Source organism: Theobroma umbraticum, unplaced genomic scaffold (assembly GCF_002168275.2).
Source record: "Theobroma umbraticum cultivar Fairchild unplaced genomic scaffold, ASM216827v3 scaffold_20.0, whole genome shotgun sequence".
NCBI classification, from domain to species: Eukaryota; Viridiplantae; Streptophyta; class Magnoliopsida; order Malvales; family Malvaceae; genus Theobroma; species Theobroma umbraticum.
In genome coordinates this window covers 3,508,630-3,533,608 of record NW_018397266.1, presented here as the reverse complement: position 1 = coordinate 3,533,608, position 24,979 = coordinate 3,508,630, and the positions used below count along the sequence as shown (strand labels likewise).

At 31.8% G+C, this 24,979-nt stretch overlaps 3 protein-coding genes, 1 non-coding gene and 2 pseudogenes across 6 annotated transcripts; 4 read left to right on the top strand and 2 right to left on the bottom strand.

Annotated features, from left to right (window-relative positions):
* Positions 1 to 525: 525 nt before the first annotated feature.
* On the top strand, positions 526 to 4,256 carry LOC110423152 (thioredoxin O2, mitochondrial-like). Its single transcript, XM_021437299.2, has 6 exons — positions 526 to 879; positions 1,016 to 1,132; positions 1,247 to 1,326; positions 2,170 to 2,214; positions 2,708 to 2,805; positions 3,911 to 4,256. Exons 1-6 carry the CDS (start codon positions 627 to 629, stop codon positions 3,921 to 3,923), a joined length of 606 nt encoding a protein of 201 aa, XP_021292974.1. The 5' UTR covers positions 526 to 626; the 3' UTR covers positions 3,924 to 4,256.
* A 1,328-nt stretch (positions 4,257 to 5,584) lies between these two features.
* On the bottom strand, positions 5,585 to 9,059 carry LOC110423636 (OVARIAN TUMOR DOMAIN-containing deubiquitinating enzyme 4-like). 3 transcript variants are annotated; one of them, XM_021437922.2, is made up of 6 exons: positions 8,924 to 9,059; positions 7,942 to 8,063; positions 7,543 to 7,583; positions 7,206 to 7,304; positions 6,503 to 6,667; positions 5,585 to 6,035 (listed from the first exon to the last, which is right to left on the bottom strand). In XM_021437922.2, exons 1-6 carry the CDS (start codon positions 8,946 to 8,948, stop codon positions 6,020 to 6,022), a joined length of 468 nt encoding a protein of 155 aa, XP_021293597.1. In that variant the 5' UTR covers positions 8,949 to 9,059; the 3' UTR covers positions 5,585 to 6,019. The 3 variants fall into 3 exon arrangements, with proteins under 3 accessions (XP_021293597.1, XP_021293598.1, XP_021293599.1); XM_021437923.2 differs by lacking the exon at positions 8,924 to 9,059 and adding an exon at positions 8,618 to 8,882; XM_021437924.1 differs by lacking the exon at positions 8,924 to 9,059 and adding an exon at positions 8,624 to 8,882.
* Positions 9,060 to 9,115: 56 nt separating this feature from the next.
* Positions 9,116 to 10,988, top strand: LOC110423634 (uncharacterized). Its single transcript, XM_021437921.1, has 2 exons — positions 9,116 to 9,610; positions 9,702 to 10,988. The coding sequence occupies exons 1-2, from the start codon at positions 9,572 to 9,574 to the stop codon at positions 10,677 to 10,679; spliced, it is 1,017 nt and encodes a 338-aa protein (XP_021293596.1). The 5' UTR covers positions 9,116 to 9,571; the 3' UTR covers positions 10,680 to 10,988.
* A 1,415-nt stretch (positions 10,989 to 12,403) lies between these two features.
* On the top strand, positions 12,404 to 14,716 carry LOC110423483 (AAA-ATPase At3g50940 pseudogene; annotated as a pseudogene).
* A 7,511-nt stretch (positions 14,717 to 22,227) lies between these two features.
* On the top strand, positions 22,228 to 24,856 carry LOC110422927 (AAA-ATPase At3g50940-like; annotated as a pseudogene).
* Positions 24,592 to 24,664, bottom strand: TRNAK-CUU (transfer RNA lysine (anticodon CUU)). The gene has a single exon. It is a non-coding gene; the product is annotated as a tRNA-Lys (tRNA).
* Positions 24,857 to 24,979: the final 123 nt, after the last annotated feature.

Sequence of the window (24,979 nt, the reverse complement as noted above, 5' to 3'; positions counted from 1 at the left end):
TTGGAATTATTTGTTCCAGAAATAGTGGTGGCATTTCAGGTTTCGCAGGCTGTGTTCGTGTCCAACGGTTGGGTTGGTTTTTTTCAGTTTATGCCTAAATGGTTTCAATTTTACTTTCAAATTATCACTTTCTTAAGTGTGATTTTGATTACTTTAATGTAGAAATTATTGTTAACAAACATAAAAACATTTCTTCCAAAATAAAAACATAAAAACATAATAAAATTATAATAATCTTACCTTTCTTCCTTCTTTTAATCCTTGTTAAGGTGGGCTAAACCTTATCTAAATAATAATTTCAAACTATTAACCTAAATTTAAGTAATGCAATGAAGAAATTTAAACAATGATCAATGTTTAACTTAAAATTAGCTATTTTACCGTGTGCAAATTGTGGTTGGGCCTTGAAAGTGCTTAAACCAGCCCTTCCTTACTGGCAGCCCAGCTGAGTTTAACACTTTTTTATATAGGCCCGGTGAAGCCAAAAGAAAGACACTCACTTTTCTCTTTAAAATGTCACTTCCAGGCGCCGACTCGGGAACCGGACTCACTCTGTCACTCGGGAACCAAGGCTCCGAGTCCGAGGTAGAAACGAAAGAGAAACTGAGAAAGGGAGAAGGGAAAGCATGAAAGGGAAATCAGTTTTCCGTCCGTTTCTTCTCCGTGAAGCCTTCAATTTCCGGTCGATTTCTTCTTCTTCTTCGTTTCATCTGAACCAAAATTATTTAATTTCAACCCCAAAAACAAATTCTTCAATCCCCAGCAAACTCTCTTCAAATTCCATCCCAGAAAAATTTAATCTATCCAGTCCCTTCTCGAACTTTTCGAGAGCTTTTTGCTCAGTACCCCCACCTCAATTCGAAGAAGATTCATTGCCAGGTAATTTTTTTATCATCATCGAATTTTTATTGCATAAAATGTAGAATGTGCTTTGAACAGCCAAAAACCAAAAAAAAAAAAAACACAAAAGAGTGAATTTTTTTTTTTAAAGAAAAGTTTGGTTCTTTAATTTCAGTTCCGCCAAATGTTGTCCCCATTAAGTCAGAAGAAGAGTTCAACGCTGCACTTAGCAAAGCTGAAGGGGAATCCGTGCCGGCTGTTTTCTATTTCACTGCTGTATGGTGCGCTCCTTGTAAGTTCTTCTACCTCTTTATTCTTTATATATATATGTATATATATGTAAATTTCCTATGTCAAAAGGCATTGGCTTTGTTACATTAATATTTGTTGTATGCCATCTTTGTAGGCAGATACATCTCTCCGGTCATGGAAGAGTTGGCTCGGAGAAACCCTCACGTGACAATGAATAAGATTGATATCGATGAGGTCAATAACGGTTTTTTGTTGTTTAGCTTTGTAATTTGCAGGATGCCATATATTTAACCATAAAACTTTTTTTTTAAAAAGAACCTACTGTATTGTTGGGATTTAGATTTAGGTATTCTTCCATATGTTTCATGTTTTAGATTGCAAATGTTGGAGTCAAATTTCTGTTATTCTATTGAAGGGCTCATTATATACTATTGATAGTAGTTTCACTTTGAATTGACCTATGCTACTCAGACTTAGGGGGTGAGTGTCAGACCTGGGTATGTTGTTCAAGTATATTTAATTTTTTCTAAGCTTTTCCTTGTATTTGGAAGATCAGAGTGTGTTGGATATGTGTTGGACATGGGTACTTCAAGGAAAATGAATAGGCAGAGCAACATAGAAAATTACTTCTTGATAACATGAGTATATCTATTTCGGTTATTCATGTATTAGATCATGATGATTTGTACAGGGTTTTTTTTCGGAGACAATAGTATGATGCTGTTTCATGTTTGAGACTGAAAATTTTAAATGATTTTAACTTAAGAAAAGGCGATATCTTAGGGATTTCATGTGAAGCTTTCTTGTGAACAGTTATACGTCCTACCAACTGGATTTTATGATGCCATCTTCATATATAAATTTTGTAAGTAGTACCTGAGAAAGCACTTGAATGACATGGACCATGCATACTTTGTTCTAATTTAAATTTTTTTTTTGTTTATTTTTTCTTTGGGCCTTACTGATTATAATTAGAAGCTAAAATTCTTCTTCTTATTATTATTATTGTTTTGCATTTGGGAAGCACTATTCTGACAATATATATTAGCTGGAACTAATGTTGTTAACATGATGCAGGAAGGCCTTGCAAGCACATTGACAAAGTTAAATATTGCCGCTGTGGTAAGTAATTTCATTCCTGAGAGAGAGAGAGAGAGAGGTGTAGCAAATGGTTTTTGCTATTATTCTCTGTTCTCCTGGATGGTGAGACTTGAGAGACTTGTTAAACATTTGTTGAATGAGTTTGGTTTTTATTTCTAGTTACAGTTTAAAATCTTAGTTTGGGTTTTGGTTTAATTTTAAGTTCTTTTTATAGTTATGATTAGTATACTTAGTAATTTTATAAAATATTAAGATGTCTATATTAATTATAATTATTGGTTATATCAGAGGTCAACAATAAGTTTCTTCTTCTTCACTTTTTGAAGTATTTTGACTGCCTCAGTTGTCAAATTAGATTTTAAGTGTTTGATCTCTGCCTGCCATTGCAACTTTATTGTTCAGATAAGATAATTTCAATTATAGCTTGGTATATTAAGTTTCCGAGAGTGCTGTCTATTGTTCATATGAACACAAATTCTTTCTTCTTGAGCTTAGTTTGCATCTTTGGCTACAGCCGACTGTCCATTTCTTTATAGAAGGCAAAAAGAAGGATGAAGTTGTTGGTGCTGATGTTGCGTGTATTGTTCAAACTATGAACAAACTCTATATGAAGTAAGAACTCTTTGTTGTCTATATTTCCTAAGTTTTCTAACAGAGTACATATGTACAGTACAGATTTTTCTGCTTTCTTGTATATTATGCAGTTGATATAATGTTTTTTCCATAATTGTTAAATCGAGATACATATCATGTATCGTATTATATTGTAAAATTATTTAAAAAATTTTAAAATTAATTATAAATAACATTTATACAAATAAAATAAAGAAAAAAATTTTAAAGTGTTATATTTATTAATAGAATTGAAGATTACAGGGTATAAATTGAAAAGATGATTTTTTTTTAATCTAAACTCTCAACATATTCTTTAATAATATATATTTTTAAATAAAATATGTATTTTTCATATTAATTTATTAATCAAAAATTAAAAACACTAAAATCAAAATTTGATATTTTTTTGTTTAAAATCTAAATTTTAAAAGTTGAAAATTATAAAAAATAGGCTTTCATGTTTTAACTCAAAAAAAAAAAAATTGAAGTTTTAATAATCAGTCAGAATTATGCTTATAAAAAGCATATTGATCGTATCGTAACATACTTATCATACGATACACTTTAGATATTTGATAAAATGCGATACGATTATTGATATGTATCATTTTTTGCTAATATCATATCATACGATACGTTCAACGTATTTTACAATATTGATAATTATATTTTTCTCAATTATTCAATTTCTTTATTCTGGCTGAATTTGTACATTCTTGTTCTGCATAACTGGAAACTTTTTGATAGTCTAGTGTTTTGATTTCTAAGGGCTGTCTTTAATGTGGTTCATATAATGGTTTTTCTTTGAACCTGATCTTGTGTAGAGGTACGAGTTGAAATACTTTTAAATTTGATTGAATCATATCAACGCCATTCGCTAGTACCTTTATTTAAAACTTGGTTTAAATTGTGTTCATGTGTTGTGTTAAATGAATATTTTTAATAATTACTTAAGTTAAAAAATCCTGACAATGGAACAGTTTATTTTGTTTGGAGTTGCTGTTAGCTGTGGTTTGAATGCCAATAGGAAGTGTGCATGCTGTATGTGCTATTATAAGTTTAGATTCTGGATAAGTTTTCACTCTTTTGTTTTATTTTCCAGGAAGAATGATTGATGGTTAGAGATAAATGCTATTCGACGAGCAAAAGGAAAACATAAATGATGGTAAGATTCCCTTGTCGGACAGTAGGCTTCTTTCACCTCCCTCCACATGCTGATTTTGCTTTAAACTTTTAAATTGCCAAATTCTTCCTGTAGAAGGCTGAATTTCTATTCAGGTTGTAGATTAATATGCCTACTTATCATTTTTGTATCGTATTTGATTAAATATTAAAAACATATCGTATGATATGCAATACATATTTATGATATGAATGTATATCATACCATACAATCGATATAATTTTTATTAATTTTATTGTAATTAATTATTAAATTTTTTTTTTTAGTTTAAATGTAAAAAATTATATATTTAGTTTCAATTTTAAGATTTTAAACAAATAGTAAAATAATTGAATTTCATTTTTAATTTTAATGTGATAAATATTTTTTATTTTTTAATTAATAAATTAGTGTAAAAAAGTATGTTTTATTTAAAAATTTATATTATTAAGAAATATGTCAAAAATTTAAATTAAGAAAATAATTATTTTTTCCATTTACGACTTATAATCTTTTTAAAAAATATAATATTTTTTAATTATATATAAAAATGTTATTTATAATTAATTTTAAAACTTTTTATTTTATTTTACAATATGATAAGTAATATTAAAAAATATGATATTTTAATGCATGATCTGTATTTTGATTTAACAAATATGTTTAGGGTATGTCTATTAGAGTTGTCTTGTGAGCGCCATAAACGTGGCTTCATTTAAGCTCGTGAGCTTAGCCTTGATTGAGGTCGAGCTTGTGCATGATTTTTAAGGTTGGATTCGGTTAAAGAAATATTAAATTTTAAAATAATAATTTAAAAAATTAAGATGTGAAAACATAAATATTTTTAATGTTCTAATAACAAACATAAAATAAAATGGATGGGCTGGATTCGGGCCTCGACTGAAGTTTCTGCTGGTGGGACATTCTCCGCTGTGTTTGGAACTCTTGAAGCTTTAAGTGGTGTAGGGAATGGTATATTTCACTTCACTGAATTCAAATCCAAGACGTGCATGTATGTTGCATGCATGAACGCACGACAGAAAGAAAAAATAAACTTTTGATCGCAAGTTATCATGATAGGCACCATCACCATGTGAGTGACTAAGATGAAACAAGAAAAACAAAGGATAAAATATCTCATACTTTAAATTTTAATCAAAATTTTAAACAAATATATTAATTTTTAAAATAAATATTTTATTTCAAAAAAAATATCTTTAGTTGGATATATAAATTCAGTTATTAATTAACTGTTAATGTTTCTATTAATTTAATAATATAATAATATTAAAAAAATAATTTATTTTTTATTAATTTTAAAAATTATTATTATATAATTTTATTATTATTTTTTAAAAAAAGCCTCAAGCTACCTAAGGAAGCATTCTCTTGGTAGCCTCAATGCTCTCAAGGAGCACCAATCTGATGACTGTCAACCGATCTTAAAGATAAAAAAAACAATAAAAAAAAATTTTAAATATTTCATATTTAACGTTAATAACATTTAAACATTTACGATGAAATATTTATTTTAAAAATTAAAAAAAATTATATAATTTTAATTAAAATTTTAAAAAATGGGTATATTTTACCTTAAAATATAATATCTGAAGAGTGGAAACCATTTTTTTTTGTCATCATGTCATGATGTGAAAGCATAGTCCACACATAAATTGTTAGCATCCAGCTCGATGAGGGAATGATGACAATCTGAAGACTCGACAATCTCCTGCCCCGATTTCGTGCCCCCTCTTTCTTCACCAATAAAACGTTGCCACGTCGCATAATAAAAGAGCAAAGTATTATGTTAAACATTAACAATAAATTCCTTTTAAAAGTTTAATCTTGCACCTCTACCATTTCTCTCTACCTTTTATGGGCAAGGTCAAGGATAATTGATCTATATCACTTCATCAAATTTACAACATTATTTCAAATCCATGAATGACTAATTTACCCTTAAAAACTAAAGGGATATCATTACGTTCACAAAGGCATTACAGTACAGAATTCCCAGCAACGCCAGGTTCACAGTGCAACCATCCCCAATCATCTTCTCTTCCGCCTGCCAAAACCAGCAGTAAAAATTTGTTGGAAGCAAACAACTAACGGTAAATTTTTGGTTAATTACAGCAGATGAGAGCAAGGCCAACAGTTTTCTACCAATGGACTTGCAAAGCTAAAATGATTACAGAACACAAAGTCACAATCGTATTAATACCAATTGACATGCCGCAGTTTTCTACTTTTCTAGCAGATGCATATGGACCAACATAGGAAAAATCGAGGAAACTTTAGGTATATAAAGGTGAAAGGAATCATCCCTAAATTTGTTGGGTTTGCCAGAAGACCTATTTCTAATTTTGATGATCAGGGTGTTAACCTTTGTCAAGCACACACCAACCATGGCATATACATTTGATTAACTGACAGGTATATTTTAAAAGGGGGTGATTAACCAGTAATATGTAGCCAGTTATATTTCATGTTACTTGCAATGACCTTAAAAACAGGTGAAGCAAGATATCTTACAGTTTAGAAGAGGCACTGCTTACTGGACTGCGCAATACATCATAGTGTCCATAACCATGATACAGAACTCCAATAGGGTTTTCCTTACCATACTCTTGACCATACTCAGATATAATTTTGAGGATACCAGAACTCTTCTCCCTCATGTAAACTGTTATTGGCATCCTGTGGAAGAAATATATACATTGACAGATACGAAAGGTTTGATATTTTCATAACTAGAAAGTGTCACTGAATTGAATGGTTAGAATCCCATCCATCTGAGCATCTCAGAGAAACAAAAACAACAAATCACTGGGCTTTGAATTTCAGTTTCATTTACCAAATTCAATTTATTTAGAAGTAATTATTGCTTGTAACAAGTAGGAGGGGCAAAGCCTATCTAAGAAGATTGCTTGGATGATTAAAGTGCAATCTGGTCTTCATAAAATGTGACATAATCAAAGGTCAAACCAGTCTGAAGTTGTGGCCTCAAGAAAAATAAGCAAACAATTGATGACAAATCAAAATATAACATCTATGTAAAACACACGTTCTTCTATTCAATTGACAGGGCAAGACTAATAAAAGAAACCCTACACCAGGTAAGTAGTAATGAAGAATTAAATATATCTTCTACCACATATACATATGAGTGCAGGAGAACTAACACAAGCACACCCTCAAGAAGTTTGAAGCAGAAAGCAAAGAAAACAAAACTCACTGTAGGACATGTGAGCACATGAGCAGCTCAGGTTCTCCTCCCCAAATATGAGGCTGCCTCATCTGCACAACATAGTTGTCAAAATCACCCTCAACAAACCTGCCAAAAGCGTGAAGATTTACTTGCTTGTGGCCTTGGAGTAATCAAGATTTCTGACAAGCTTGTCTCAGGATAGAGCCCTAAAAGTCCTACTTAGCAGCAACAATAGCTCGTAACAAAATTTTCAAGCGTTACTACAAGACAGGTAATAATACCTCTTCAATAACTTTATAAATGATTAAATCTTTTTTGACTAAAATAGTGATCATCATATCCAAGAAACTTCCAACCAACTTACCATTCAGTATCAGCCCTCCTCTTGATGAATTCATCTGCAACCTGTCAAAACATGTAATTCAGATGAAAGGAAAATAAGATGACAGGATAAATTTCTTACAAAGAAAGGACAGGAAAGGAAGACGCACTTGGTGAATGAGAGCCAAAAAAGAAGTTAAAGCAAGAAAGGCATTGCAGCTAACTCAAAATTGAAATGGATTTCACAAAAATCAAATTCTGGAAAAAGGTACAAGTTATATCAAATTCAGTAGCAGGTACAAGAGCAAAACCAAGTGATGCTTATGGTAAAAGACCAACATGCACAGAATAAAAATCTAAGAAACTAAAATTTGCATAAATAGAATCAGCTACGTCAAGTATGAAAACTAGGGAACAGGTGGACAAAAGAATAAGTACGTACTTTAGCTCTGAGCTCATCTGCAAGTTCTTTCTGAAGGCTCTCACTAGGAGACTGCTTCCCTGCCCTCAGCCAAGCACCATGAACTACCGAACGGAACAGACATCTTCCGTCACCAGGAATGCCTGCATTAAACAACAAGCATATAAACTTAAACACATTCATGGTGACAAAATAAATAAATATATTTTCGATGAATAAGTTCAAACATAAACAAATTTGGTGCATATGGAATTAGAGAAAAGCATATATTTCAGTCAACATCAAAGTTTGCAGCACAAACAATCCATTTAACATAATCAAGAAGTCAACGGAAATGAAGAAAAATATAAAGTGCTGTCGTTCCAAAATTCCCTATTAACCAAGATGCTTATCAATGAAGTACACGATTTATTAGTCAAATTCTCAGTTCAAACTTTCAAAAAAAAAAAGAAAAACCCATTTGGCCCTCTAAAGTTACATTTTGATGCAAAGTAAATTAAGGGAAGATTTTCCCACAGCTAGACCGCTAGAGGCTCTTATCTTATCAATAAGACTAAATAATTTAGTAGTCTTCAAAAATATTTCTAAAAGCCAAAAAAAGCATTGTCCATTATTCTAAAGAAAATTTAATTCAAAATATTCATAAATAATGTTCCGAATAAATAAAAAATCTAAAGTATATATATATAAGGCAAACCTTCACCGTATTCCATAATAGTCGCAACGACCTCACAACTTCAAGAGGCAAGGAAAAAGCAAAACAGAAGAACCACTAATCCAAAAAAATATGAAAAGAGAGAATGCAAAACCATCAAAAACAAGTCACGCCATCAGAGACAAGCAAAGAATCTAACTTAACAACAAATTCAGCAAGCAAAGCATCCAAAAATGTAATTAAAATTTTCATTTTTTTTCTTGTTTACAGCCAAAGAAGAAAAAAGGTTGCAGTGTTCGCAAGCCAAAAAGTAAATAAATATCATTCGAAATTGAGGTGGAACGTTACCGATCCAAGTTTCCTGTTTAGGCATTCTTTTTTTTTTTTTTTCCTTTTAATCAAATTTAGAAACAGAACTCTAAAGATCAATCCATTGACGAACAACTTAGGTTTTTTTTTTTTGGTGATTTTTATGAAAAAAAAAAAAGAATAAGAAAATTTACCGGTGAATATAATCTGAGACAGAGCTTGAAAGCGATAAAGAGCAGATTTGACAGAATATTTTTCTAGTTTGCGGTTCCATAGCCAGTATTAGAGAATCCAATTCCAATCCCACGCTCTCTCTCTCTTTCCCGGGATTTTTAATTTCTAATTATGCAAAGCAGGGCGGAGTAAGACGTGGCGCGTCTCTATATTGCCACGTGGAGAGGGAGTGCTTCTAACCGTTGACCATTCTTCCCGCTAAAATTTATGAGGGGCGTTCCTTGGTGCGACTAATTTAGCTAGAAACTAAACTTAAAAAGCAAATAAGAAAAAATAGCACGTATCAATTTTGGTTGCTCTCTTTTACGTTTCAAAGATTCTATTATGAGATATGCCATTTCTTTTGCTATAAATTTGTGATTTGGTTTTCTTGGATTTCTATTTGATCCTTTATCAGTTTGAAATCCTTTCTTGGGTGCTAGTGAATTTATTTTCCAGGGGGGGAAGCCTTTGATGATTGTCAAGGTCTTTGCAATGTCAGCCTTGATAATGGTTTGATACTTGGATTTTTTTTTATTCTTGGATTGGATTTTCTTGTATGAACATTCCTTTGACTCTAACCCACTTGGTTTGGATATCTCAGGAATCTACAGCAGGCACTAGAATGAATTCTAGACGGCGTCCATTGCATACCTGTGGAGTTTCAGCTTTAGCCATCGCTCACAAATCATACATTAAGGCTCAGGATTTGAATGAAGCATTAGGAACAAAGGCGAAAAAGATAGCAACATTAACCTCACTGGTTTCCTCTCTTGTATATGCCCTGCAACATCTCTGGTTAGCCATCCTTTCCTACTTTGACGATTGTATCTTAGCCCTCGAAGACGCAGTTGAGAGCGTTTTCCCACCATCAAAACATGTTTTTAACAAGGCTGATGAGCTTGTCCAGATCATAGAAAAACTGCCTGGAAAGTTTGATAATGTTTTGGACAAATTCCCTGTGATAATCGAGCAAGTTCCATTGCTGGATTGGGCATTAGGCCAGGCCATCTCTTGGTTGAGCATTTTAACCTCATTGTTAACTCAATGGGGTTTAGGAAACGCAAAGGAAAAAGAGATTGTTGTTGATACGGGTTACAATGAAAGCAATCGTGTATCAGCAGCACCAATTGATGAAGCAAAGCGCCCTGCAGAATCCCCATATCATGTTGGCATTAACAATGAGGAAACATTTCCTCCTGTATCTGAAAAACCAAAGACTGAATCAGAAAAGGTTAGTCTGCAAGCTAAGCCAAGTGCTGCAAAAGGAACATACAGAGAAGTATTGGAGAGGAGGAAACCGGAAACTACAGAAAAGAATGAAACAAAAATAGATTCAAAGAAGGATGAGAATCCAAGTGGTACCGATGTTGTGAAGGTTGAGGAAGCTAAGGAGGAAGCAAGTAAAAGAGATGGCATTGTACTGAAGAATGATTCTATCTTAGAGTTATTTGATTCTGGATGGCTTATGAACAATCCAGTAAGAAACGCCATTGGAAGCTCAGTACCACGTTCTGTTTCATATACAGGATTATCTGAAATGGAGGGAACAATCAAGAATCCCAGTTTGTTGTCATTCTGAATATTATACTGCCAATGTTAGCTCATGCGTCTTGTACATTTTAGAATAATTTTCTTCCAATTGTGGGAGCAGACTGGTTGCTGCTGCTTTTCTACATTATGTGAAGTTAAATCCTATATGTGTTCATTGTAAATTTAGGTTCTAAACTCAAGCAGAAATGCAAAATAAGGAGAAAACTGTATTAAAAGCAAGTGAACATCATCTGTAAAGAATTCAACACGAACTTTTTTCTTTTTCCTTCTGTTATTTTATCTGTAAAATTTCCTCTTGGAAGGTGTGGTTCAAGTCTTTGGAAATATGACATTGTAAGCCTACTTATCATTTATCTCTGATTCATTTAAAACCTGATTGATCTAAGTAAATAGCAATACTATGAGCAGCTGAATTAGAATTTTAGCTTTGGTGGCTGAAAAGTGATGACCAACTATAATCAGCCTCTGACCAAGAAACTACAAAGTTCATTTATTTTGATATCAGCAGAACTCAAGGGGTAACAATTTGGGTTCACATTTTCGACTCTTATGGAGTCTTGGACTCTCCTTTTGTTTGAAGACTTGCATGGAAAGAAAGGCCTAAAATTAAAATACCGAAAACCATATTTGCAGTTCACTGAGCCTATATAAATATAAAACTTCCAGCTCTGAACGGATTCCTATAGCCTAAAAACAATGTATATATGCCAGCCAACTCTCTCAAGAATTGCCTGAGAAGACTTTCCCCATGTTAGCTAGATCATGGTTGAGTTTGACTTTTGAGCTACTTATTACACAAGATTCTTCCATGATTGCTGTTCCATGATAATATAAAACGCCAATGAACGGTGCCAGAAGACAAGCACACAAGTAAAATTGGAAACAAAGCTTTTCTACATTTGAAAATGATCACTTTGCCCTAAAGTCCAAACATGTTTTCTCCCTAAAGCATCCCTTCAACTACGTCAGTCCTATCAACATATACCACTTTCACAGCATCAGCCATACTGGTTCGAGGTGTGGTTAGTGAAGTTGAGGCCATAACCAGCCAGATCATTCCAAAACAACTCCAAACAATATTACTGTCTAAACTTGGAGGTCTTTTTTCAAGTCCACCTTCCCAAATGACTCTCCTCATTGATGAGTCTAATGGGTTCTCCATCAATGTACTGTATGAAGCTTCTAAATCTACTTACAGAATAAAATCACTACATCTATGGAGAGGCTTAAGGTTTCCAAGGTCCACGAGACAAGAAGAACGCGGTAGCCATAAACAAAGGCGAAAAGGTTATTGACAAATTTGAAGGAATCCAACTCAAGTGGGAAATCATAATGTTTACTTTGTTAATCATAATGCTAACCTTCTCTAAACTTGCCATCTTTATTCTGATTCTGGCTACACTAATGCTGATGATCTATTTTTACTGTCTTAGTGTCCCAGATTAGTAGGACAAGCCTATATTGGCTTTGATTTCTTTGTTATCTTTTCTGGTATGATTAATGTTTGAAGGCTTATCAAGGTCTTTTCTATATTCTGCCAACCCTCCCTGTTGGGAATTCGTTTTGTTTTCAAGTAAGTCACTTGTGACTTTGCTCTTTGTAAGTCTCCATTAGGAGATTTTTATAGTAATAAAATCCCAACCTTTCAAACAAAAAAAACCTCAAGTGGGAAATGACATTTGTTGAGACCAAGGACAATCATCAAGGCAAGTTTGAAAAAAGACTAATTGAGCTCAGTTTTCTAATAAATGCATGGAAAACGTACTAAGTTCTTACTTGCCATGTGTAATGGAGAGATCAAAAGCCATCAAAGAAGAAAATATGGTGGTGAAGCTTTTTTCACTGGGAAACTAATGTGGAGACAGGGAGGATAATAGTAGACCTATTAAAATGGGCCTAGTCCATCGAGTCGGTTTATTTTCTATTAATATTGAGGTGGACTGGATTAAAAAATTTAGTTCATTTTGAACTGGTATTAAATGGGTCAACCCACAAATTAATAGATTGATGTGAGCTGGGACAGAACCAGGTCAAAAAAAAATATTTTATATATTTAATTATGTAAAATTAATAATTTAGTTACCAATAATATTATTTATTTTATATATTTCAATGTCTTTAATCTTCACTTGTCAAATTAAAAATTTTAATTTAGATTAAAACTTATTATCTATTTTTCTTTTATGGTAATGAATATTAGATGATAAATTGATAATAATTCAAACCTTAACATCATTGCTGTCTAAACAAAATTTAAATGTTTTACTTGAGAATGAAGATTAAGGAGGATATAAATGAGTCTTGAAATTTTTATTATTTGATTATATACTTATGTTTATGAGATAGTAGTTTGTGTTAAAAATTTAAATTTTATTATGTAATTTATTTATTTTGTTATATTTAGTATAATTTATTTATTTGTAACATGTTTTTATTATTCAATTTATGAATTAAATCATAAAATAATTTTATTAATAAAAAATTTATCAAGTAGAATTATAAAAATTAATTTTTTAAAAAAAATAAAAATAAACTGATCTAATCTAACTAATGGGCTTAACAAGGGATGGACTCAATTGAAGTTTTACTGACTCATAATAAAAAATGGACTGATCCGGCCCAACTCATATTTTTTCAACTTACAAGGGCTGGGCCGGGCTGAGTCGAGCTGGGTCGGGTTGAGCTGAGCTGGGCCGGGTCAGCCCATATTGACAGCTCTAGACCATGGGGATCAGCAAATCTTGACCATCCAGCTTTTTTTGATTCATTGGCAATGGATCCCAGTCTCAAGAAAGAGTTAAAAACACGACTTGGACAGATTTGTTAGAAGAAGGATTTCGATAGAAGAGTTGGAAAAGCGTGGAAACGTGGGTACTTGCTCTATGGCCGCCCAGGAACAGGCAAGTCAAGCTTGATTGCTGCCATGGCCAACTACCTAAAGTTTAATGTCTATGACTTGGAACTTGCGAGTCTGTACAGCAATTCAGATCTTGGAAGATTGTTAGTTTCTACCAGAAACCGATCAATACTTGTGATTGAGGATATTGATTGCAGCATTGAGCTCCAGGATAGAGTGGACGGGGGGATGTAACCAGGGTAACAACCAGGTGAGATTGCAAGATTAAAAGTGTTTCATGCATAAATATTGATTGTGGTGTTTAGACACAATTAATCCTCCTTCCAATTTTAAGAATTCAAAGGGCATTTCATAGAGGAAGTTCTAACTCTACTTACGACTTTTCTTTACCCTTACCCTAATTCATGAATATTGGAGGGTAGTCCTTTAGGGAAACCATAAGAAGTTTTAATAAGCAAAATTCTAACTATAGATTTTTTGACAACTACATGTAAAAAAGGTTCTGCATAATTCACTATTATACTAGACATGCACATAATCCAAGGTACAGTTCTCTCTTGTTTTCGATCAATGGACCCTGCTGTTACTTGGATGCCTGCTGCTTTCGTCTCACATCCAAAAAGCAATAATTAAAGTAACAAGAAAACTACATCTGGCATGATATTTTATTAGATAACAAATTTGCCAGTTCCATACATTACTAAGCTGTTGTTAATTCTATGTGACAGTTAACACTATCCGGATTGCTCAACTTCATTGATGGCCTATGGTCAAGCTGTGGCGATGAGAGGATAATAGTCTTTATAACCAATCACAAAGACAAGGTAGACCCTGCTTTGCTAAGGCCAGGTCGCATGGACATGCACATCCACATGTCCTATTGCACTCCCAGTGGATTCAGGATCCTTGCTTCAAACTATCTTGTCATCACTAGTCACAAATTGTTCACCCAAATTGATGAACTGATGATGGAAGTGGAGGTAACTCCTGCAGAAGTTGCAGAAGAGCTCATGAAAAGTGAGGATGCTGATATTGCCCTTGGAGGACTCATCAAGTTCCTCCAGAACAAGAAATTGGTATCTGGAAAATTGGATTCTGACGGTGGAGAAGCCGATTTTGAAGAGGAAAATGAAAGCAATGAATGTGGCACAGAAGTTGGGAATAAGAGAGAGGCCAGGGCAAGAATTGCTGAAATCGACAAAAAATAATAAGATAGAAAAGATTTCAACATGCATAAGATACATGAACGATGCACAAGCATGGCCTCAATGATTTGCTAACATTTGGTATTTAAGTGAAAATGCTGATTAAATTACTATAAAACTAATTTACAAGTAGTTTATTGAGAATGTGACATAAATATATATGAAAATGTAAGTTTAGTATCTTTATAATTTTTTTATTATAAATTTTTATATGATTTCATTCTTTCAATAAATGTAGCTATTTTACCTCTTCAATAAATTTTTTAGACACTTTAATAGGTTGATTACATATATACTCTTTAATTCATAATTTGAAATTTAAATTCATACAAAGAAAGATTAAATTAGTTTCATATATTTTATTTTTATTTTTTATTATAATAGAAAATTTTGTGTATATGTTTGTATTTATTTTATATAATTCAAAAGCTTATAGTTCTATATTTGACACGCGAAGTTTTCTTAAAACATAATTTCCATATGTTTTATTTTTTATCATTTTTTTTATAAAAAATTTTCTAAATGTTTTAAAATACTATTAAATAACAATTATTATTACATTCCATAAATTACACTTTCATTTTTAATTCTTAGTCAACTTAATATAAATTTGAAATTTATAATAATAAGGAAAAAGGAGATGGTAAATCAAATTTTTTAATGTTGTAAAGTGGGAAGGCAACATTACATTGGTTTTGCAATGTAATATGATTGCAGTGTAATCTTACATTATATTAATTTATTCTTTTACCAAATATTATAAAATAAGGTAAAATACCCTCAATTTCTTCAGTTTTGATTATAATTTTACACGAGTCTATTAATATATTATAAAATAGGCCTCATTTAATCCATTAGTATTGAAAATAGACAGTATGTCTTAAAAGAATATCTTTTTTGGATACATAAGTCCAACCGTTAATCAACCATTAATATTTTCATTAATTAGATAACATAATAATATTTTTAGGATAATTTTGCTATTCATTAATTTTAAAAATTACCACTATATAAATTATAATGTTTTTCTCTTCTATTCAAAAAAAATTTTTTTTTATTGGTTGACCATCTTACAACTAAATCTAGCCAAGGAGTGTCAAATCTGGCTTGATGATTGACGCTCCCTTGAGGAGCACTAATCTGGTGCTTCCTTAAGGCGTTAAGACTAATGCTCCCTAAAAAAGATGATTTGGTGCTCCCTTGAGAAGCCAAGACAAGTGCTCTTTAAGCAAGCTTATTTGGGAAGCACCACCAGATCTAGCATTCCAAGGCCATATTTAGTCATAGAATGGTCGGTTGGTGTCAAGGAGTGCCATCGATCGGCTTGAGAAAGGAAAAGAGTTGAAAAAAAAAAAGGCATTTTAGACATTTCATGTTTAGGTATTAACGTCATTTGCATATTTGGGATGAAATATCTATTTTGAAAACTAATAAATCTGTATAAAATTATAATCGAAACTTAAGGAGATCAGATTATTTTACCCTAACAAATAACTTTACCACTACCTCCCTCAGTATTAAATGTCCTTTCATGGTTTTTTGAAATTATATCCATTAATAAATAGCTCAGAGCCCTTCACTCACATAAGTGTTGTTTATCACTTTTGGTTTTCAAACAAGTGTTGTGCCATTGTAGTCTAAAAGCTTCAATGATTCTAAGAAAATAATTTTAAATTTTCTTCTTAGCACTTAACTCATCTAAACTAGAATCAGTTTAACCTACTATAGCATTTTGCCCAATTTCTGCCAATGCAAGTTTGCTGTTAATGCTTGAGCTACCAATCCCATCTTAGGCATTTGAATCCACAACTGTGTGCAATTTATTTTATAGGGACATGAAAAGTCACGAAAGTTACTAAGTCCAATTGATATTTGTTGAGAAAATAAGAGAATATTGTGGGATATTTTCAATAACAATAGTACGAGACACAATTCTACATTGGACAAAATGAATGAAAGAAAATCTATTGAATTGTTGTGTTTGTTCCAATAGTTAAATTTGTTTATGTTTATTAAAAAAGTTATGTACGCACAAAAACAAACATATCTTTATTGATAAAGAAGATTCTTTAATTTTTTTTTAAAACATTCAAAAATAAACTTCATTGTTATGAATATATGTGTGAATGTCTATTATGTCGCAATCAAAAAGTTCAAACCAAACTAGATAGTCAAGATAAGTCAAATAGTTCAGCAGGCCAAACATAGTAGTGTAATTTGATTTGAACTCTTATATTTGATTATGTATATACAGATTTGAATGGAGATTATATTGTATTAAGATTAGGATTTAATCCATTTAAATGAAATCCCTTAGCATATACACACCTAAATAAGATTTTACTCTATTAATACTTTTCTTTCATATTTGTTCTTTTAAGTTATATTTCGTATTACTTTATTAGCACGATTCTCTAATTTATCAAGTTTTAGTAGTATTTAGTTTTCATCATCATCTCAAAGTTGAAGTTCAATTCCTTCTAGCTTCAAGGATTTCAATGGTTGATCTTTGGTTTTTTATTTTAGCAAATTAAGTAAGTGACTTGAAATCTTTTTGGTGCTTTTATTCTTTTAAACTCAGCCTTAATGTGAATTTTACTATCATGTAATATTTATCATATTTCATCTTTTAATTTATTAAATCTAATTGAGTATGAAAATATATAAAATTATATATAATATCTTTATTCTAGTTTTGGAATATGATTTGCTCAATATATGATTTATTTGTTGAATTCCAACTATGATTTATCTTTAATACTATGAGATTCTGCATATAACATTTTTGAATTGAATATATGAAATTGACTTTGTATGATATTTATTTTATAAAAAGTGAAAAATATTAGAGTTTAGGTAATCTAAAAATACGTTTTGTTTTAGATTTATATCTTTTTGTGGTTGAGCAAAATAATGAGCTACTAATGAAAAATCATAAACACGTTCATTCCCCAAAATAAATGCGACATCATTTATAATTATGATCATGAATATGGAAGAGGTCATCATAATTATTGCAATTATGATGGTTACACTAATTAATATTCTAATAATAAAAATACTTTTAACCGTGAGAAGTGGATGAATACTTTTAACCATTAAAAATTGATGGATATGTGCCTGGATAATTTTAACCATCAAAAGTGAATGGATACTTTTAATAACCAAAAGTAGTAATGGATATTTTAAACACCAAAAGTGGTAGATGGATATTTTCAACCAACAGAAATGAGTAAGTAAAGAGAAATAAGAAAAAGACAAAAATAAATAGAATAAAAAGAATATAGAAAATATTTGTTATCAATGTGGTATGAAAGTTCATTAGTCATGTACTTGTTGTACGTCGAAATATTTTGTTAAACTTTATCAAACATTACTGAAAGATAAAAAAAATAATATTAAAACAAATTTTGTTCAATATGATTTTAACTATAGCCAAGTTGATATAACACAGCTAGATATTATTGATTTTCTTGTCTACCTTGATGGAGAAATTGATCATTTGAGTGGTGATGAAAATATCTAAGAATGAAATCTTTTAATAGTTTATTGGTGTGTTGTAGTATAACTCTATTATAAAGATATTTTTATATATTCTTATTATATTTAAATGATATATTCTTATTATGTATTTTAATAATAAATTCTATATTTAATGTTTACTTATGTTAACTTGCAAATTTCATACTATATATATATATATAGATCTTATTTTAAAATATAAATATTCATTTAGTTGGATCCAAGATCAATGATATAGATATATGTCTAGCAGATAATGCTACAAAACACATTATATTTAAAAACAATAAATATTTTTCCCACTTAACAATAGAAGAAACCAATGTTAATATAATATCTAATTGTACAAGATTAATTAAAGGTTTTGGAAGAACCAATACTTTACTATCGAGAAGAACAAAGTTTATAATAGAAAATGCATTATTATTTTTCATAAGTTCCAAAGAAATTTATTAAGTTTTCAAGATATTCATCTAAATAGATATCATATTGAGACAACAAATGAAAAAGATGCTTAATACTTTTATATTACATCTATTATCTCGGGTAAAAAGTATGTATTGAAAAATTATTTCCTTTGTTCTCTACATTGTATTACACAAATATTCAAATGATTAAAACTCATGTTATAGTAAACCAAAAGTTTACTAATGATTTTAATATTTAACATGATCAGTTAAATCATCTCATATTAATAATAATGCAAAAAATTATTGAAAATTCATGTGATCATCCATTAAAAAACCAAAAGATTTTTAATTTGATGAATTCTTATATGTTTCTTGCTTTCAAGGAAAATTAATTATAAAACCATTATCAATTAAAGTTGGAACTGAATCTCTTATATTTTTTAAACATATTTAGGGTGTTATATGTGGATCCATACATCCACCTTATAGACTATTTAGATATTTTATGATTTTAATTGATGCATTGACTAGATGGTTACATGTGTACTTATTATCAACTTACAATTAAAAGAAGTTAGAAATATATGTTAGATACAAATCTCCATCTATAATTAAATATTTAAAACTATTAACAAGAGATTTATGCACGGTCAGGTTTGTCAATTGTCATTGTGATAAAACCGTTTTTTCAACATTAAGAGGAGAAAAAAACAATTGGGGAAAGAAATTTATTGGAATGTATTATCATTATCTAGTTTTGATCATCGCAAAAATCAATGTGATTTTGAAGAGATCTCAATAAATTATATCATGATGAAAAAAAATAAAACTAATATAAACTAAACGTCGACGATATTTTTTATATAATATAGTGATCAATATTATAAAGAAAAATGAGGATTATGAACTTACATTTGTTGAAGAATGTAGACATAAAAATGATTGACAAATGTGAGAAGATGCAATTAAAGTTGAATTAAATTTACTTACAAAATGTGAAGTTTTTGAACATGTAGTCCGTACATCAAATGGTGTAAAACTAGTGCGACATAAATGGATATTTATATGCAAACAAAATAAGATTGTGAAATATAAAGCATGACTTGTCGCACAAAGTTTTACCCAAAAGCCTAGTATTGATTATGAAGTGACATATTCCCTTGTGATAGATATAATTATATTTTTATATTTAATTAGTCTACCCATGCACAAAAAGATTGAAATGCGTTTAAAAATATAACTATAATCTATTTATATGACCCACTTGATTTTGATATATATATATATATATATATATACATATAAATCCCTAAAGGATTTAAGTTACCTAAAGCACAAAATTTGAATTTCGTGAGAAATTTATTCGATCAAATTAAATAAATATGTATATGGATTAAAGCAATCCGAATGCATGTGATATAATTGCCTTAGTGAATATTTATTAAACGAAAGCTGTAAAAATGACTCTATAGGTGCATGTGTTCTTATACAAAGATTTGGATATGAATTTGTTGTAATTGTTGTTTATGTTGATAACCTGAATATTAAAAAAAATTTTGAGATGAAAGACCATAAAAAAATAAAGTTTTGTTTGAGTCTATAAATTAAGCACTTGACAAATGAAATTTTTGTCCATCAATCAAATTGTATAACACAAAGTGCTAAAACGATTCTATATGGATAAAAACACATCCATTAAATTCACCAACGATTGTAAAGTCACTAGATATGAAAAAGAACCTTTTCTGACCACGTGAGAATGATGAAGAACTTCTTAATCCTAAAGTATCATATTTTAGAGTACTAATATATTTTGCTAGCAATACACTATTTAATATATCATTTGTTGTAAATTTATCAACAAGATATAGTTCTTCTCCAACTTGAATATATTAGAATAGAATTAAACATATATTTCGATATCTACGAGGAACAAAGGACATGGATTTATATTACTCAAATATATTCAAATTACATTTAATTAGTTATGCAGATGTAAGGTATTTATCTGATTCATATAAAACTCGATCTCAAACAAGTTACTTATTTACATGTGAAATTATGACTATTTCATAATGATTTGTAAAATAATATATAATTGCTATTTCTTCTAACTATATAGAAATTTTATTAATTCATAAGGCAAGTCGTGAATATGTCTAGTCAAGATCTATAACTCAACATATTTGAGAAATGTTTGGCTTGTCAGCCCAAAAGAAAATTCCAATAACATTTTATGAAGATAATTTCGTTTGCATAACCTCGTTAAATGAAGGATATATTAAAGGTAATAGTATAAAATATATTTCGGTAAAATTTTTCTTCATTCATGATCTTCAAGAAAAAGATAATATTAGTGTTCAACAAATTTATTCAAGTGGCAATCTAATAGATTTATTCACCAAAGCCCTTCCTACTGTAATATTTGAAAAGTTGATATAAAATATTAGAATGCCTCATTTTAAAGATCTTAAATAATATAGTTATGAAGATGAGTAAAATATGTACTATACTCTTTTTTTTCATCAAGATTTTTCTCATTTAATTTTTCTTAATAAGGTTTTTAATTAGTCAATATTTCAAAAGCAAATGCAAGCATGCATGGCAATTTGCTATCAATGTCATCTTTTGCGAGTGTCAATTTTGGTATAATTTCTTCATTAATCACAACAATTACTATGCTTACCTTGCTAATGTGAATCTTGTATATATATATTAGCTGGACTTTTAGTTAACGTGTGCGTTTGAGTAAATTAAGCTGAAATTAATAGACACCATGATCATAATGAAATCATCTGTGATGTATTGAAACTCTTTTTATATGTAATAAACTTACTGAGGCCATAACATTCCATTCCAAAGAGAGTGGTGTGAATAGTTCCTAGCATGATTACTTGCATATCTGAAACGTTTACTTGGAACAACTAGCATTTCTCTGATGCCAAGTTCTGTATAAATTTGAACTAAAAATAAGAGGGAAGCTGCTAAGGATCATGTCTAGAAACTGAGATGAATCCAATTCCCTTGGACATGGATTAGGCCTAGTCACCTAGACACCGACCAAGGCACATCTCAGCCAACTCATGCTTTCATTTTCTAGGATATGCTTTGGAAAGCTGTCGCTCCAAATTACCGATCCTCAACTTGAATGTACCAAGAGTAATGAGTTGTCTTGACGTCCATGGGCCTAAATGAGTTTGGCTCTTTGGGCTTTGGCCTATAAAGAATGCTATAGCCAGGAAGAGTCAGCTGTATTCTTTCTAACTCGCAAGAATTGCTTGAGAAGATTGTTCTGGATGGCTGGACATAGATTTCTGCCTGGATTGACTTGGGCTACTAGTTGTTGACAAGCGCCTATCAATATAGAAACCCATTCCCAATTCTTCTTCCACAAGCTTCCCTTTGAAGCTCCTTCTCAACTGCTTTTCTGTGAGCTTCCAATGGAAGCTCCTATCAAATTGCTGTTCTACTATGACTATATAATAAGCCAATAGCCTAAAATGCCACAATACAAGCAAGCAGAAACAATTAAAAACAAAGTCTTCTACTTTGAAAATCATCAATTTCAGCCAAGCCTAAACGATGTTTTCTCTCAAAAGCATCCCTTCAACGGCGTCAGTCCTCTCAACATACACCACCTTCACCGCCTTAGCTATGCTGGTTCGCAGTGTGGTTAGTGAGGTTCAGACCATGAGCAGCCAGCTCATTCCAGAACAACTGCAAACCATATTACTATCGAAATTTGTAGGCTTTTGGGGGAGTCCTTCTTCCCAAATGACTCTTCTCATTGATGAATACGATGGCTACACGATCAATCAGCTCTATGAAGCTTCTGAAATCTACTTGGGTACAAAAATTACTGCATCTGTCGACAAGCTTAAGGTTTCCTTAGCTCCACGAGACAAGATCTTGTCAGTTACGGTCGACAAGGATGAAAATATTATCGACATCTTTGAAGAAATTCAACTCAAGTGGCGAATGACTTGTATAGAAATGAAGGAGGCATCATCCCAACAAGGAAAATAAGAAAAGAGAGTAATTGAGCTCAGTTTTCATAAGAAGTGCCTGGAAAAGGTAGTTAAATCTTACCTGCCATATGTACTGGAGAGATCAAAGGCCACCAAAGAAGAAAAAAAGGTGGTGAAACTTTATTCACTCGGAAACTATTATGCAGAATACCAGGGAGAATGGGGATCAACCAATCTTGACCATCCAGCCACTTTTGAAACATTGGCAATGGATGCAACACTCAAAAAAGAGTTGGTGGATGACTTGGACAGATTTTTGAGGAGAAAAGATTTCTACAGAAGTGTTGGAAAAGCATGGAAACGTGGGAATCTGTTATATGGGCCTCCAGGAACAGGTAAGTCAAGCTTGATTGCAGCCATGACCAACTACTTAAAATTTAGTATCTATGATTTGGAACTCGCAAGCATCTACAGCACTTCAGATCTTCGAAGACTGCTAGTCTCGACCACAAACCAATCAATACTAGTTATTGAGGACATTGATTGCAGCATTGAGTTAAAGGACAGACAAGCTGGAAGTACCAATCAGAGTGACAGCCAGGTGAGATAACTGGATACATAACAATTAACAAATGAATATGATACTTCAAATTTCAAACCATTTGCAAAACCCTTTTTCCTTTCTTTTTTTCATTTTTGGAGGCAGCCCAGCCTCTACATATGCCTTTAATGCAATAAAACATTAGAGGGACAGGGGTTCGGAGAATCAGAAAGAAAAAAATACGGTTCTCTTCCTCCTATCTGCTAAGTAAAATTCATAACATTAATTTTTTAGGCAACTACAGTTTCCAGGCCTCCCCAAATGCTTGAGCGCCTTTAGTTGTTGCCCTCTTCAAACATCTGAAGAAGAAGGGGGAAAATATCTAATGTAATTAGAGTGCTACAGGGAATATAAGTTTTAAGTACATAATTAAAAGTACCAATTCTGTACTTTAATAAATTGTTTTTAAATATATTGTGGCAGCTAACTCTATCCCGATTGCTCAACTTCATCGACGGCCTATGGTCAAGCTGTGGCGATGAGAGGATAATAGTCTTTACAACCAATCATAAGGACAAGCTAGACCCTGTTATGCTAAGGCCAGGCCGCATGGACATGCACATCCACATGTCCTATTGCACTCCTAGTGGATTCAGGATCCTTGCTTCAAACTATCTTGGCATCACTACTCACAAATTGTTCACCCAAATTGATGAACTGATGATAGAAGTGGAGGCAGCTCCAGCAGAAATTGCAGAAGAGCTCATGAAAAGTGAGGATGCTGATATTGCCCTTGAAGGACTCATCAAGTTCCTCCAGAACAAGAAGAGCGGATCCTGCAAATTTGATTCTGAAGGGGGAAATGAAGACAGCAAATGTGAGACAAACACTGGGAGCAAGAGAAAGGGAAGAGGCAGAACTACTGGAAATGATAATAAAAAAGTTGTGAAGAGAAAGAATCCGAAAAGGTTGAAATTCGTATAGCGAGAAAGGGGCAGTACTGCCTTGGTTTGGTTCTAGGACAACCTCAATAGTAGACGTGGGTACTAGGACAACCTCAATAGTAGACGTGGGTACTAGGACAACCTCAATAGTAGACGTGGGTACTAGGACAACCTCAATAGTAGACGTGGATGAACCAGATAGGGATAATAATATGTAACACATTATCCAGTCGTGGACTACGAAGCTTTCCATCGACAGGCATGCCATTGCCGCCCATCGTTTTCTCAATACGTAGTATACATAAAAAAGGGTGTAGCATAAAAAAGCTTGAAAGCTTTCTCCTATGTAAAATTACAAAAACCAAGTCAATTGCTCTTAGAAAAGTGAATTTATTAATCATTCTGCATTCAACTTTTTCACATTACATCATGAAAAGTAACGAACACCACCGCAGTAGCAGTGACCACAACAATGCAAATTCCAAAACGTCAACGCCCACCGTGGGGCTCGAACCCACGACCACAAGGTTAAGAGCCTTGCGCTCTACCGACTGAGCTAGACGGGCCACTGGCTAATCTGCACTCTTACACCCAGAATTAGTAAGGCAACTCATAGCTGTCTATTATTTTCCCGCCGCCCATTACAGACGAAAAATAAAAAATTTCCACAGTTTGGACCTCTGGAGTTAAGTGTCTGGTACCAAACCTGCACCAACTGACAATTTAAAGGGCACTATAGCCTATCTTTGAGACTTGAGCAATTATCTGAAAATTATAATCTTAGATCCGTACCTCAGAATCATTGGAGTTGGTAGTTGGAGCCTTATAGATTACAGTCCATATATAAATATTTACGAGGGACTGCCATATCTTTCGAAGAT

Coding starts and splice junctions, on each gene's coding strand:
- LOC110423152 (XM_021437299.2), top strand. CDS start 627: ATGAAAGGGAAATCAGTTTTCCGTCCGTTTCTTCTCCGTGAAGCCTTC. Junction 1,133..1,246: donor TGCTGTATGGTGCGCTCCTT/GTAAGTTCTTCT, acceptor CCATCTTTGTAG/GCAGATACATCTCTCCGGTC. Junction 2,215..2,707: donor AGTTAAATATTGCCGCTGTG/GTAAGTAATTTC, acceptor CTTTGGCTACAG/CCGACTGTCCATTTCTTTAT.
- LOC110423636 (XM_021437922.2), bottom strand. CDS start 8,948: ATGCCTAAACAGGAAACTTGGATCG. Junction 7,305..7,542: donor AGGAGGGCTGATACTGAATG/GTAAGTTGGTTG, acceptor CGCTTTTGGCAG/GTTTGTTGAGGGTGATTTTG. Junction 6,668..7,205: donor ATGTGCTCACATGTCCTACA/GTGAGTTTTGTT, acceptor TTTCTTCCACAG/GATGCCAATAACAGTTTACA.
- LOC110423634 (XM_021437921.1), top strand. CDS start 9,572: ATGATTGTCAAGGTCTTTGCAATGTCAGCCTTGATAATG. Junction 9,611..9,701: donor CAATGTCAGCCTTGATAATG/GTTTGATACTTG, acceptor TGGATATCTCAG/GAATCTACAGCAGGCACTAG.